We start from the raw sequence: 13,923 nt of genomic DNA, 5'->3' as shown, positions 1-13,923 counted from the left end.
TACTAGAGGTTTACATTTTTATAACTTAAGTCTCAGTGTATAGCATATTTCTTTAAATTAAAACACGAGGTTTTCATGCAAGCAAGTTCTGTTGAATATTAGGAAGTGATACTGGATCATGTACAACGAGAAGAGGAGTTGATAATAGACTATATTTCCTAGTAGTAACTTGACAGAAGACTGCACCAAGTGAGACAAAACTGACATCAACAACCGATCTTGATAATGTGGGTAAAAAAAAGAAGTCTGACTGGCAGTTTCAACGTCCAATCAGAAGGTCGTTTGGGAAATCTGTAAAGTGTCTACTAATGGCAGTGAAGGAAGGAGGGGGTGAGGCTGCAAGTGATTGAACGGGTTAGGTTGTCATTTAGTAACCAACAGAAGGTTACGAGTTAAAAAATTTGGATTATTTGATCATCTGACTGGCCTTGCGCAGAGAGGAAAGACAAGAAATGAGTCGGATACCTCATATGAGGGTATTGTTGGGCTTTTTATTAGACAATGATGTCTATTTAATCTTTCGGGTTTGATTAGGGAGACACCAGTTCGCCTCACGCTAGGCTAGGTCGTTCAACTCGCGATGCTGGTGAGATAGCTGCATCATCATGTTGTTTTGGACTCCCGAGTTTCAGTGAAATAAATCTGAAGTTACGCCAGAGGTAAAGGGAGTCTTCGTCATTTGGCCACCCAACAACGTGTTCTATCGATAACAAACATGAACTGGTCGCATTGATTGCTTCTCTTAGGGTTTACTGGCATTACATCTGTGATATTTTGGAACCCATTGGGAAGTAACCAGTTACATTGTATCTCGTGTTAATGCCTAGCTTTGGCGCGATATCCCTCATTTCCCTCGTTCACGGTTTCTATTTGGCTACGTTATTATTTTTGTACACAGACGTGACCTTAGCTGAATTGTTATGAAACTGAAATAAATCAGCAACATTTTTGTTGTCATAGCTTATCTAAGACCCATAACTAACCTACATACTTTTAAAATCGGAAGGAGAAATGCATATTTTGTATCTGGATTACCATGGTTGTGGGATCCATACCCTAAATTCTGGTGCTGGATGATTCATGTAATCCTAATCCTGAAATATATGGACCATAACCAAAAACATGCTGAATAGATCTAACTACAATTTATATGTTCAAACGTAGGCTAATATACAAGAGGATAGGCCTTCTTGCTGTTAGGCTACCAACAACTTTCACATACACATCACATAAATTGTTTAGCTGATTGTCACAGTTTTAACAGGTTTGTCTGTGAAAATTGTTTCAACGAATCGAAAATGATAAGAAAGCACAGCTCCGTGTCAGTAATCGAACCGAGTTTCTTAGTCCAATATTAGTATGTTTTCAAGCTTTTTTGGTAGGTGTTGTTCACCATCCATAGCTGTCATCAGATACACGTGGAGTTCATGTCAGGACACTTGAGAACTTCTGGCCAAAGCAGCTCCCAGCGGTGACTTGTCGGCGGAGGTGACGGGGGTAGCCTCCAGAAAGAGGATTCAGTTTGTGCTGCCGGGTTTTGGGCGGCGGAAAAGACGTACACAAATAGTTTAAAGTTCCTTCGATAGAGAGGCAAGTTAAAATGGCCGGCGATTGCACCTATACTCTTTACAGGAATGATGATACCCTCTGTCTGCCCAAAGCTTTGCCGGACCGGGCGCAAGAGCTCATGATTGAGACTGACAACACTGGTGACTTGATTGGGCGTGGGTCAATGGCGTGTTCACCCAACTTTGAGATCATAGACGGGCTGCAGTACCGTAAGAAGTTGGAGCAAGGATTCATCCACTATCGGGAGGTTTTAGACCAGGACCGGCGGCATGGGGCAGTCTCCACCTTTCACCGGCGGCGGCCGGGCACGCGCCACCTTTCCCTGGAGGAAACCTATAAAGCCGTCGCCGAAAACTATTGGTGGGACGGTGAGTCTTCAGTTGGATTCGTTTTTCAGTTGTTTAAGGAGTGTTTTACTAATGACAGTGTGCTTGAGACGCCCCGTCTTCAAACCGGGCATCTATTCTTAACAAGACACAGTTCCGAGAAGTGTTGCATGAATCCCATACCTGGCAGACATAGAACGAATAAGTTGGTAGGCACGTCTCTGGGTCTGACTTCCTCCAGTAGTTTCTCCATCTTCTTTTAGTCGAGGTCAGGTGTTCTCTACTGAAGAGAGGTTTCATCCTAGACAGGCAGCTCTGACCAGATGTGGAAATTGTAACCCTCAGATAGTTGCCACTTGAAAGGAATGGTTTAACTCCACAGGCGTTCCGTCAAAGGTGTCGTGATAAGGAAATCTTTGAGGGTTTAGGTGCAGTTCTATGGGCATATGTGAAGTAAAAAGGGCCATACAAATACTTTTTATTTTAGAAGTCTCTCAAGGAAAACACTGCTATAATGTGTATACTTTTGTCTCTGGTTTGTAATGATGATAATGCTGTTGATGACTTTAATGATTTTTCCTCAGGGATGTATTTCCACATCAGGGACTATGTACTGGGGTGCTCAGATTGCCAGAAACAGCAGAGCCAGAGAACCATGGTAAGAGAACCTCAGAACCACCCAGACGGTGATGTTCTGGTTCTGAAAGCCAGAAATTGTGAAGGCATAGCAGACCATCTCCAACTCACCAGGCTGTGCTAACCCTATCTTACTGTCTCTCTCTGTGTCTCTCTCTCTCGTATCAGGAGTGTGGCAGCTTGAAAGGGAGTGTCTCCAAGACAATGATGTCACACAGCCATGACATTCTGAGTAAGCTTCGGAGCCAGCGAGATGCAGGGCTCTTCTGTGACATCACACTGAGGACAAACGGACAGTCTTACTCGGCCCACAAGGCAGTGCTGGCTGCGGTCAGCGAGTACTTCCAGGAAGTCTTTGCGGAGATGGATTCCACACCCAGCTTGAAGACTGACATCGACTTAACTGGTGGGGATAGGACTGAAATGGAGCTTTAATTAGATGAATGACGGTGTGTCTTTTTTTCTACCTTTCTTCCAATCTTACACTTCCTCTTCTTTCAGGTTTCAGGGAGGACAATCTTGTGTCCCTGCTGGACTTCTCCTATTCCTCCACTCTAAGCGTCCGTCCTGAGGACCTGCCAGAGGTCAGCACCATGGCCCGACACCTGGGCATGTGGCCCGCAGTCGAGGCCTGTTCCGCCCTGCAAAGGGAACAGAAGGGGACTCTCCAGCAACTCCAGACGCAGTTCCAGAAGGACAGGAAGAGCATAAAGCTAGAACCTAGGGAGGGAGGGCTTCTTGGTGCTGGGAAAGATGGCTTCAGGTGGACCCTGGACCAATCCAATGAGTCTTTGACAAACTTCCCTAGACGCTCGCCTCGCATCCCCCATAGTCAAGGCCCAGGACCCACCAGTCTCCACATGCCCCTCAGTCCCACAAACAGAATGAAGCTCATGGATTTTAAATCGCCCTCTAGTAAGAGGACCCGGCCCCCTCGAAATACCCCCTCTTCACCCCACACGCACACGCGTCTCTTGCGCTCCACCCCCGGAGCGGCCCAAGAGGTCCAGAGATTGCTGCCCAGGCCCGAGAGCCCTAGACGGGGTCACAAGCGTTGCCCATCCTCCAGCTCCAGACAGGAGCCCAAGACTACTGTTCCCCTGGTCAGGGTCAAGGAGGAAGAGGAGGAACAGAGGGAGGAGGAGGAGGACCATGTTCGTGTGTTGGAGAAGTATCGCCTCATGAATGTTTTAGGGCTTCAAAGGACCTCCCTTCTGTCTTGTCAGGAGGAGCTGATTGGTTGGAGACAGAAGAAACGCCTTCGCAAGTTAAAGGTCAACAACTACTCCCTGACCAAGCGGAGGAAACCATGCCCACAGGTCCCTGGGCTTGCGTTCCGAAGTCTTCCCCTGTCCCTCCCTCTATGCAATGCTGTTAACACCCGCCTACTCAAACAAGTCATTAAGACTGAGCCCAGTGATCCAGTCAACATGGAGATAAGACTGAAAAGACCAAGGTCTGCCCCTAGACCTGTTCCACCCTCTGATAGGAGCATGCGCAGTAAAGTGCTGTTACCCAACCTGCAACATCCAATTTCCAGGCAGCCCTTTGGTGGTCGGGAACTCAGGCGTTCTGTAAGAGGGAGTGATGGCGCTCCTTTTTCTGCCCAACCTCCACCTTGTCATGACAACGCCAAGCCTCTGAGGAGGAATGTTGTCAGGATCAAACCGGAACCGTACGACTATGCCATCTCGGCACCGCCTCTCCCTGTACACAGTTGCCATGGTCTCACACACATGCGCAAACCTCCGCTTACTTGGACACACCCCCAGGACAGGGGCAACACCACGGGGACCGTCCGCTATAACAGCGGGCGGCCAGTGGCAAAGACCAAGGTGAGGATGATTAGAGGTAGAGAGGTTGGCAAGGCTCAGCGCCCCATCAAAGAAGAGTGCTTCAGGACGGACAGCAGACTTCTTCTGGAATCGGGTCTAGAGGAATCTCTTGGAGTTCTCGGAAAGAAGAGAGATACTGTGGCAGTGAGCACAGATCCCGACGTTGCCCCTGTCCCCCATCTGTACACTCATCCACTCTACCGGGCCATCAAAGAGGAGCCAGTGGACCCCCTGCCGGTGGGGCTGCCCTTCTCCGAGCCTCCCTCTCCAGACCTGGGCAAGCGCCAGAGTAAGCCCCCTGTCAAGTTGCTTGACCCTGGCTTCCTCTTCAGCTTCTGCCGGCCCCCGGGGGGCCCAGTGGTGAAGAGGGAAGAGGAGAGTGTGGATATCTGCTTGACACGCTCAGTGTCACGGGGAGAGAGGTTTGGGGATGGTGCGGGCCCAGTTAGGGTCCTGAGAGCAAGAGGACTTCCCCCAAACCCCACCTCAACTCAGGTTAAGAAGGAGAGAGTGGAGAGGAAAACGGGCCACGACAAAGGTCACAGACAGGGCACTCGCTCCTACCATCACAAACACCAACCCCCCCTGCCACACAGTCTCTCTCGCCTGACTAAAAGCCCCCAGCAAAGCAGGTCCCCCACACATGGCAGGCGCCGCCACGCAGTCAGCGCAGCAAGGTCAAAACCTGGGACCCCACAGGACATACCAAAGGTATGATACTGAGGCAGGGACCAGGAGAGGAGGGGGCAATCTGTTTGCTGTGTGCTCATCCTTGGTTTCTAGAATCAGATGATTGGGGTTTCAATGGTTTAATTGCACCTATACACACAGGCTCAAAAGGCTCTAACTCAGCTGTGGGATGTTTTCCAGTAAACTCCAGAACATTCATCTCGTCAGCTGCTGACTGTCTTGCTCCTTTCTTGCAGAAGCGCACCGGGCCCCTCCCCTTGCATGGCCGAAGCTCCGCCCTCCAGCAGTCGGTTCGCAGAGCGCGGCTGAAGCAGCTGAGAGGACTGAGGTCTGGGAGGGGTCAAGGGTGGGCCTCTGGGAGCTCCACCCCCAAGGCGCCTCACTCCTGCCTGGAGTGCCACTCGTCCTTCCGAGACTGTGATGCCCTCCTCATACACCGCATCCGGCACATTAAGGGCAAACACTGGCCCTGCCCTGTACGTGTACCCTAACTACCCATAACCTTACCTCTTATTGCTCAACAACCCCAAGCACTGGCCCTGCCCCATACATGTACTACAAAAAACCCTTTCACCCTATAATTTATTCCAAATTTTCCTCTCACTGGCCACAATAACTGCCCCTTCAAACCCTCTCACTGCCTCTGTTTTCTAACAATGCCTAACTGCCCATCTTACCCTTGAATTATCCCAAACATTGCCCATACCTTGTATGTAAACCCTATCTGCCCCTCTCACTGCAAAACAACACCCCCCCACCCCAACACTTAAATCCCAAGTGATCGTCTTAACTTCAACCTGGCATTTATGACATTGTCTGCCTCAATTGACTCTATTGTGTCTCTCTCCTCTCCTCTGTAGCTGTGCAGTAAGACCTTCTTCAGACAGAAGAATGTAAGGAACCACATCAGAACACATGACCAGCGGTTGTATCGCTGTCGCAGCTGCATGGCAGCCTCCTGAGGCCGGCCCCGGGGTTCAGGGACCTGCAGGGGACTGAGGTGGGTGGCCGGGTGCCTCTCTATTCTAGCTCCTTGGGCCAAACCACATAGGACAGGTTGGGTGTGCTGACGGCATTGTTGTCAATGCAAAAATGAAATTGATTATGAAATGTGTCAGGCAATTCCTAATGTGTGTTACAGCTAGGGATGTCATGGCAATGAACGTAGTACATAGAAATGTACAACTTAATGTCATTAAGTTGCGATTTATTACAGGGAGAAGGTCTGAGACAACTGTAACAATGAAGAGGGATGGGCACAATGTGAACAGAAGCTTGTACATACAAATCATCATTGACACACGTGCACATTCAAGCATAACGCTGTGTGCCCCTGTGATGTAGTTACCGTGATCCTGATGACTATGTACTATAGTGATGATCGATTGTTGATGTTCTGTTATTTAAATAAGATTATAATTTAAAGTTCTTGTTTGCGTTGCCGTAGCTACAGGTGATACACTTCGAACGTTACACTCAGGGGGTGGGGAAACTGATGTCATTGTATAAGAATTATTATTATTATAACTTTTTTTTTTTTTATATAGTTTGTTGGGCATTTCTTCTTTACTGGCATAATTACGTGGTAGAGTAACAGGATATAGGGGTAGGGGAGAGGACATGCAGAAATGGCCAAGGCCGGAATCAAACCCAGGGCCCTGAGGTACGCGCTCTTAACCGGTGACCCACCGGTGTTTCCCGTTACTGCATGAGAAAGACATCACATTTACGCGCTCATTAGATGTCTTTGTAATTGAATGGAGAATTATGATAAATATTATTCCTTCTGCCATTGTTGCTATCGTTATTTTTCTATGTATAGACAAATCTTGAGTGCACTTATTCCATAGCTTTTATAAACCTAAGAGAGGTGGAAGAGGTGTATGTGGAAGGTTCAAACAGATATCTAAGTTGGGAGTACTTGAAGCAGGTTGGAGATGATGTGAGCGGGTATACTTGAATGATCACAGAGGATTAGGAGGTGGGGTGGGAGTGGTGTGCCAGTTACTGAGGCTGTTAAAATAATCTTTAAAATGGTATCCTGCCTTTCTTGGTCCCCTACTTGGGAATTTCCCTAGACATGACAGGATTGGTCACAGCTGTGTAGAAGAGCACATTTTCACATTTGAGAGAAATATGTCTGTTTAGGGTATTGATGATGGCCCAAGTCACATGGGTCTTTAGTTGTGGTAGGTGTCCCGTTGGGTGTGTCAGGTAGGTTATCATTGTGGGTCGGCTAAAGTCTCCACTTGTGTCAGTCGAATTGGCTCACCTTCATCCAGGGTTATATATTGTGAAGGCAAGGTGGCCGAGGGAATGGGGATGAGGGGGGTAACGTCACTGAATGACGTTCTTGCCTCTCGTCTTCGATGGTGTCCCACTGAAAGGAAGCGTGTCAGTGAGGTTTTAATGTGAATCTTTACCAGTGTAACCAACACATCTTTTCTTCTCTCTGCTCCTCCATATCACATCCCAGGCTTTTAACTGTCATACTTTTTTTTATAAATGTGATTCTTTCCCTCCTACTACACATTTTTGAAACATTTGAGGTGTTTCAGAATTTGTTTAACTGTCAAAGTTATTCTCTCTTGTACAATAGGTAAGGTTTATTCAGTAAAAAAAGTTTATTCAGTAAAACATATTTTGTCTCCTATAAACATGTTGTGTAAGTTAATGAGGCCCTCTGGGAGTTGTTTAGCAACACAGAGCTCAGTGCCAGTGGAATGTCAATTTCATATTTTGGAGTGGCCTGCTACTTTCCAGTCAATTATGTTCCATCAATCCTGTTCCAACCAATTGCCTTTGGCAGACCTTTCTCCTTGGCTTATTTTGTTAAACCACTGTCAATCAAACATGAGCTGGAGGAAAGCACTGAGGTTCAGAGGTGCTGTTTCTTTTTTTTGAATTTATTTTGTTATGTAATGCTACCTATTGCAGCTTTAAGAAATTTCTGAATTAGATTTTATTGGCCAAATGATTCTAATGAAGCTATCCTGTAAAAAATAAAGCATGAAATAAAACTTTTGCCTTTTACATTTCCATGACTGTTCTGTTATTCAGTCCTGTAGTGTTGATATTAATATGGTTCACAGTTTTCCATCCTCCCAGTGGGTCAATAGTGGGAGATCATTGATAACTACAACATGTAAATTATAGAACATGGATCCATTTTATCAACAGAGATAATGGACGTGACCAATTTTTTGAAAGCATGCAGTACCTTATACTGACATTAGAGGGCAGCCAACACAAGGTAAACACTCACAAGCAGTCGGTATACAAAATGATTAACTGAATCAGATAGACACATCTTTGGATGGGTCTGAGTAGACATTTGGATGAGGGTGGATTGGTATAACACTGAGGTAAAAGTCATCACTCTACTGTTAGATTATAGATTTTATTGTAACGCAAGCCTCATATGACCACATACATAACAAATATGGGATTTATACGGAAACACTAACTGATTCATTCTATCAGATGAAGTTTGACTGTTTTCCTTCAAGCCAGTAATCACATCCAAATAGTTGTGTTTCCTGCCTGGTTCTTAGGGGGCCATTCTATCCTGTGGCTGTGAATGCGGGCAGGGGGCTTATGGGAGTTTAGGGAGCTGAGGGAGTCCGCCCAGGAACAGCTGACAATTTATGCTAGAGGGGCCCCCACATTCTCAAAGAGAAAGGGGTGGGGGGTGCTGAGAGAATCAGAGAGAGAGACAGAGGGTAAGGGAGGGGGGAGAGGTCGAAGAGGATAAGAGGTGGGGGTGAAGGGGTGCTAAAAAGGAGGAGAGACCAGAGAGCTATGGTGAGGAGAGAGGGAGACAGTCTTGTTTGTAGCTTGTCAGCGATTGCTGGAGACAAGCTTCCCCTCCATGTGTGAAAGCTACTTGGCAGGAATGCTTGGGCCATACCAAGTGTGGCCAGCCAGGAGGGGTGTTCAGGGAGGGAAACAGACCCGGAATGAGCAGCCAGTATGTGGCTCAAATAATCCTTAGGCAGCGTCTGTGCTTTGATGTGTGTCTTTGTGTGTGTGTATGTGTGGGTGTGAATAGGGTTGCAGGGGAGAGCGTTGTGTATGGATATGTGGTCTCTCTCACCAGCAGCAACAAAAGAAGAGGAATGAAACACCCCCTTTTCCCCCTCCCCACCTCTCCAGAGAAAGGAAAAAAAACTGAAAGAAAAAAGATGATGAAATCTGAAGGGGTCCTGCAGTGTGGATGTTTTTCTGTGTGTGTGTGTGTGTGTGTGTGTGTGTGGTGAGGGAGGGAGGGGGGGGGCATGTGTGTATGTTACTGTGTGTTTTGTGGGGTCGGTTTGCAAGTCTTCATTGCATGCACATTTTGTGTCACATCTACACTGTGTATGTGTATGAATGTGCACAACTATACTGATCTTCAGCTTGTGCCTCCTCATCTCCCCAGCAGGGGTTGTTCTAGTATTGGGAATGAGTGTGTATGTGTGTGTGAACGTGTGTGCATGGGTGCGTGTGTTGTTATCCTACAGTAGCCTGTTGCTCTCTAAGACCCCCTCAGATCGGCAGAGAGAGTCTTCTCATGTCCACAGACATACTGTCTTAGTAAACACATGGGTTCTTCTCTATGAATAAAGAATGTTCAAGAATAAATGAAACATTTGGATTTTTGTGAATTGTGAACATAGTTAATCAGTTCACTACCTCACTCCCTTCTTTTCCCTCCTCCCCTTTTCCCATTGCTCTCCCCCCACCCTACACTGTTCTGTCTCTCTTTTTTCTCTCACATGCTCTCTCTCTCTCTAACCTTCCCTCAGTCACTCTCTGTGTCACTTTCTGTCCAATACACAGGCACACATACACACACAGACACGTATTCACATAATGCATACACACACACTAAATATCTGTCGCTGTTGGCAGTCGCACAAGCTTTATTTCCAGACTGAATATTTTTTGTGTGTGGAAAAGCTGTAAAGTTCCGGAATGTCCAGTCAGCAGTAGTGAGAGCAACCGACTGACTTATAGACTGAACCTGCAACAGATCTTCATGCTCTTCTGTTTTTTACTACACAGTTTTAACATTGTCTCCAACCAGGATGTGTAATTATTTCTGAGTTAAGAGGAGATTCAGTTTTGGATTTAATACTGTGTTGGGGCAAATTAGTTTGTATGGCTGGGGTTAGGAATGATTCATTCGTGAGGAAATGGTTGTAGGAAACAAACACACATGTATATTACTGAAAGAGACAGGAATAGGTGGAATGGTTGTGGTGACCTGGTTTGAATCTCCCCTCGAGGAAACTTAGAGAGTACAGAAAGAAAAGATGATTGGACAATGCAAAGAAAGAGAGGAAAAAAAAGGAAAAAGATGGAGAGGAAGGAGGTGAGTATGAGGTGAGAAAGGAGAGAGTGACGGATGGTGAGCATGGAGAGAGGGAGGAGGGACAGAGAGTAAAGCACGGCGAGGACAGAGGGAGAGATAGAGGGAGGAAAGGAGGGGAGGAGGGGGTGATCTCTGGGGTTTGAAGCACATTAGTATTCATGAAGAAGAGGGGGCCACAGACAGCAAAGAAACAGCAGAGAGCAGGAGAATACCACACACTCACACACAGGCATATGCAGGCACGCACACACCTAGATTTACCACCATAGCTCGACCATTTGTATGTGTGTGTGTGTGTGTGTGTGTGTGTTTGTGTGAGAGCTTACTTATTAGAGGCTGTCGGCCTGCACCTACCCTCCATGCAGCAACAGACATGCACAAATAAATATGCATGTGAGCTGCAGCTGGGAACACACAGGAATAGAGGGCCCAGTTTGCTCTTCTCTACCTTGAAGCTGTGTGGATGTGTCCAGACATGCAAGATCCCAGGGTGACATGCCACCCCAGACGCCTGGACAGGCCCGAGCTCAGAGAGAAGGGGTTTAGTCTCGTTTGGGTGTGTTGTTCCTCCAAATTAAACGCAATTTAAAGGTGAAATGGAATTATAAAGGGAGGGAGAGCAAGAGAAGGGCAAGAGGAAGAAGGCAACAACCCAGGGTGTGCTATTCTTAGTCTCTGCTCAGACTTGGGGGAGAGTGTGTGTCTGTGTGTGTGTGTGTGTGTGTGTGTCCGTGTGTGTGTGTGTGTGTTTACTGTATGCGTGTGTGTGTGTGCGTGTGTGTGAACAGGCTGGCAGTGTGCAGCTGACAGCTGATTTGCTGTGACACCAGACACACTGCCTGCCGTGGACTCCAGTGGCCTAGATATGAGAGCCCCTTGGAATCACCCCCCTCCCCCATCACACACACATGCGCGTGCACACACATACACAGACATCTCTGCTGGAGTCTGATGCATTCAGGAGCTCTGTGCACAAGAGAAGAATTTCACACAGAGGGATGAGACCATGACGACATAGGGAGGGGAACAGAAAACCAGAAGGGAGAGTGAGAAGTTGAGGAGATTTAGGAGCTAGAGAGAAATAGTAAATTAACCGATTGAAGAGAGAGAGGGGGGGGGGGGGGAATTAGTCAAAAAGAGAGAACGAGAGAGAGGGAGTCATAGGAAGAGGGGAGAGAGATCACTTATCATGTTAACAGTCTGAAGCACTGCATAGAGATGGAGGAGGTTGGTTGCCATGGTACCAGAGGCTGCATCCTTTTGTTAAATATGTCACTCAGGGGGGATCAGGGTAATGAGGAAGGACTCTGTGTATGTGTGTTTATGTGCTCGTGTGTTGTGTGTGGGTGAGAGCGTATATCCGCGGCGCGTGCTTGCTTCTGTGTTTGTGTACACGTGTGTACATACACATCTATGTGTGTGTCTGGTAGCTCAAGGTCTACTCTGAGGGATATGTGTAAGGGATGATGGGATCTTTAACCATGAGAGAGGGAGGAAGAGATGGATAGGAGAATAGAATAAAAGACAGGAGGAGAGCCGTAATGGTATAGGAGAGCAACTTTGAGCAGAGAATGTGTGCGTGTTGTGTCAAAATAAAGAAGAATCAACATCATTTCATATTTTCCTCTCTCGATCTCCGACCTTGTAATTCTGTCTGCCTACTGGGCTCTCTCTCTCTCTCTCTCTCTGTGTCTCTCTCTGTCTCTTCTGTAAAACAGTGTTGACCCTCCCGTTGAACTGAGGGTATGCACAGACATGTTCCATCTCAATCCCACTTTTTCCTCACACAGACACAGCACCATCCTCTAGGCCTCATATTCTTCCAATCATGTCCTTTCCTTCTCTTTTTTTCTACCACCTTTCTGCATACTACTTCCCCATCTGTCTATCTCACCCTCCTTCTCTCTCTCTCCTCTCAGACAGGGATAAATAATTTGATTAGGAGGGTTTTCAAATTCCACCACTCTGAGAAGCGTGACGTTAATCTTTTATTATCTGCTCTCTCATTCTTCCTCTCTTTCCATCCCATTTCTTTTCTCCTCTCTCTCCTTCTATCTTTCTTTTTCCCTCTTTCTTCCTCTCTTCATCGCTGTCCATGCTCTATTCTAATATATGCACCATTATGTTAGGGCTGATGCAAAAAAAATCATTTTATTGACTGAAAGACTGTTTATTGGTAAAGGTACCATCACAAGGAGGACACGCACGTGCACACAAAAACAGGAACAAAGAGAGGGTGAAATGAATGAGAGGATAGCAGGTTTAAAGATGAACAAAAATCGGCCAAGAGTGTGATAACACAACACGTACACACATTGTTTGTGTGTCTGTCTCTCTCTTTGATCTCAAGCTCTGTCCCACACTGCATATTAAGATGCCCAGGCCCTGTTTGGTATTCTGGGGCAGGCACCAGCGATGCCAGTCTCCATATCCTCTCCCCGCTTCCCTCTGAAAGAGAGCAAAACCCCTCTGTCTGTCTCAAGATGTTTATCCCACTAAATGGGTCTGAAATGGCCAGAGAATGAAGGAGGGAGAGTAGGAGGGAGAGGGAGGGAGAGGAGGAAGAAGAGGGAAGGAGAAGGAGGGAGAGGAGGGATGAGAGATAGAGTGAGTAAGGAGGATGGAAAAGGGAAGAGAAGAGGGGGAGGGAGAGAGGGAGGGAGGGAGGGAGGGAGGGAGGGAGGGAGGGAGGGAGGGAGGGAGGGAGGGAGGGAGGGAGGGAGGGAGGGAGGGAGGGAGGGAGGGAGGGAGGGAGGGAGGGAGGGAGGGAGGGAGGGAGGGAGGGAGGGAGGGAGGGAGGGAGGAGGAGGAGGAAGAAGGATGGGGAGGTATTAGACACCACAGACAGCGATATAGAAGGGAGGAAGAGTGGCAGAGAGATGGAGCTGATTTTAGCAGAAAGGATAAATTAAACGCTATTATCACAATGGGCCAGTAATACAGCCTGTCTGTATACACACACACACACACACACACACTGTCACATGCACACACACATACTCTCAATCTGCCTCCCTCACTGAAGGAGGGATGGTGTAGTTAGAGAGAGTGACAGATTAGAGCAGGGGATGAGGAAGGGCGAGAGAGAGAGAGAGAGAGAGAGAGAGAGAGAGAGAGAGAGAGAGAGAGACAGAGAGAGAGAGAGAGAGAGAGAGAGAGAGAGAGAGAGAGAGAGAGAGAGAGAGAGAGCCCAGTAGGCAGACAGAATTACAAGGTCGGAGAGAAACAGAGAGAGAAAGAGTTTAGTGGTGGGTGACTGCTCAGTGTTTGGGATTAGTATATGACTCTAAAGCTCTCTCTCTCTCTTCCTTCTCTCTAAGCCCTGGGGAAGGCACAGCTTTAGTTAAACTGCTCTATTAAACGACGCCTGCTGAGAAAATCAAATTATAACTTTCTTTAATCAGCGAGTATCAGTGGCCCACACAGGAGCAGCCAGCTCAGACACGAGGGAGGTAGAGAGAGAGGGAAGGGTAAGAGAGAGAGAGACTGAGAGAGAGACAGAGAGAGAGAG

General features: G+C 47.3%; 1 protein-coding gene across 3 annotated transcripts; it reads left to right on the top strand.

Annotated features, from left to right (window-relative positions):
* Positions 1-329: 329 nt before the first annotated feature.
* Positions 330-8,089, top strand: LOC146234234 (uncharacterized). Of its 3 annotated transcripts, none has more exons than XM_084689494.1 (7): positions 330-476; positions 1,662-1,937; positions 2,480-2,553; positions 2,700-2,937; positions 3,033-5,077; positions 5,293-5,532; positions 5,917-8,089. In XM_084689494.1, exons 2-7 carry the CDS (start codon positions 1,688-1,690, stop codon positions 6,016-6,018), a joined length of 2,949 nt encoding a protein of 982 aa, XP_084545620.1. In that variant the 5' UTR covers positions 330-476; positions 1,662-1,687; the 3' UTR covers positions 6,019-8,089. The 3 variants fall into 3 exon arrangements, with proteins under 3 accessions (XP_084545620.1, XP_084545618.1, XP_084545619.1); XM_084689492.1 differs by having other exon boundaries at positions 330-1,937; positions 5,917-6,056; positions 6,273-8,089; XM_084689493.1 differs by having other exon boundaries at positions 331-476; positions 1,371-1,937.
* Positions 8,090-13,923: the final 5,834 nt, after the last annotated feature.

The sequence above is a fragment of the Hypomesus nipponensis genome, chromosome 23, assembly GCF_054491055.1.
Source record: "Hypomesus nipponensis isolate SF chromosome 23, ASM5449105v1, whole genome shotgun sequence".
In the NCBI taxonomy this organism is placed as follows: Eukaryota; Metazoa; Chordata; class Actinopteri; order Osmeriformes; family Osmeridae; genus Hypomesus; species Hypomesus nipponensis.
The sequence above is the reverse complement of the archived record's forward strand: the minus strand, read 5'-3'. Positions and strand labels throughout refer to the sequence as shown.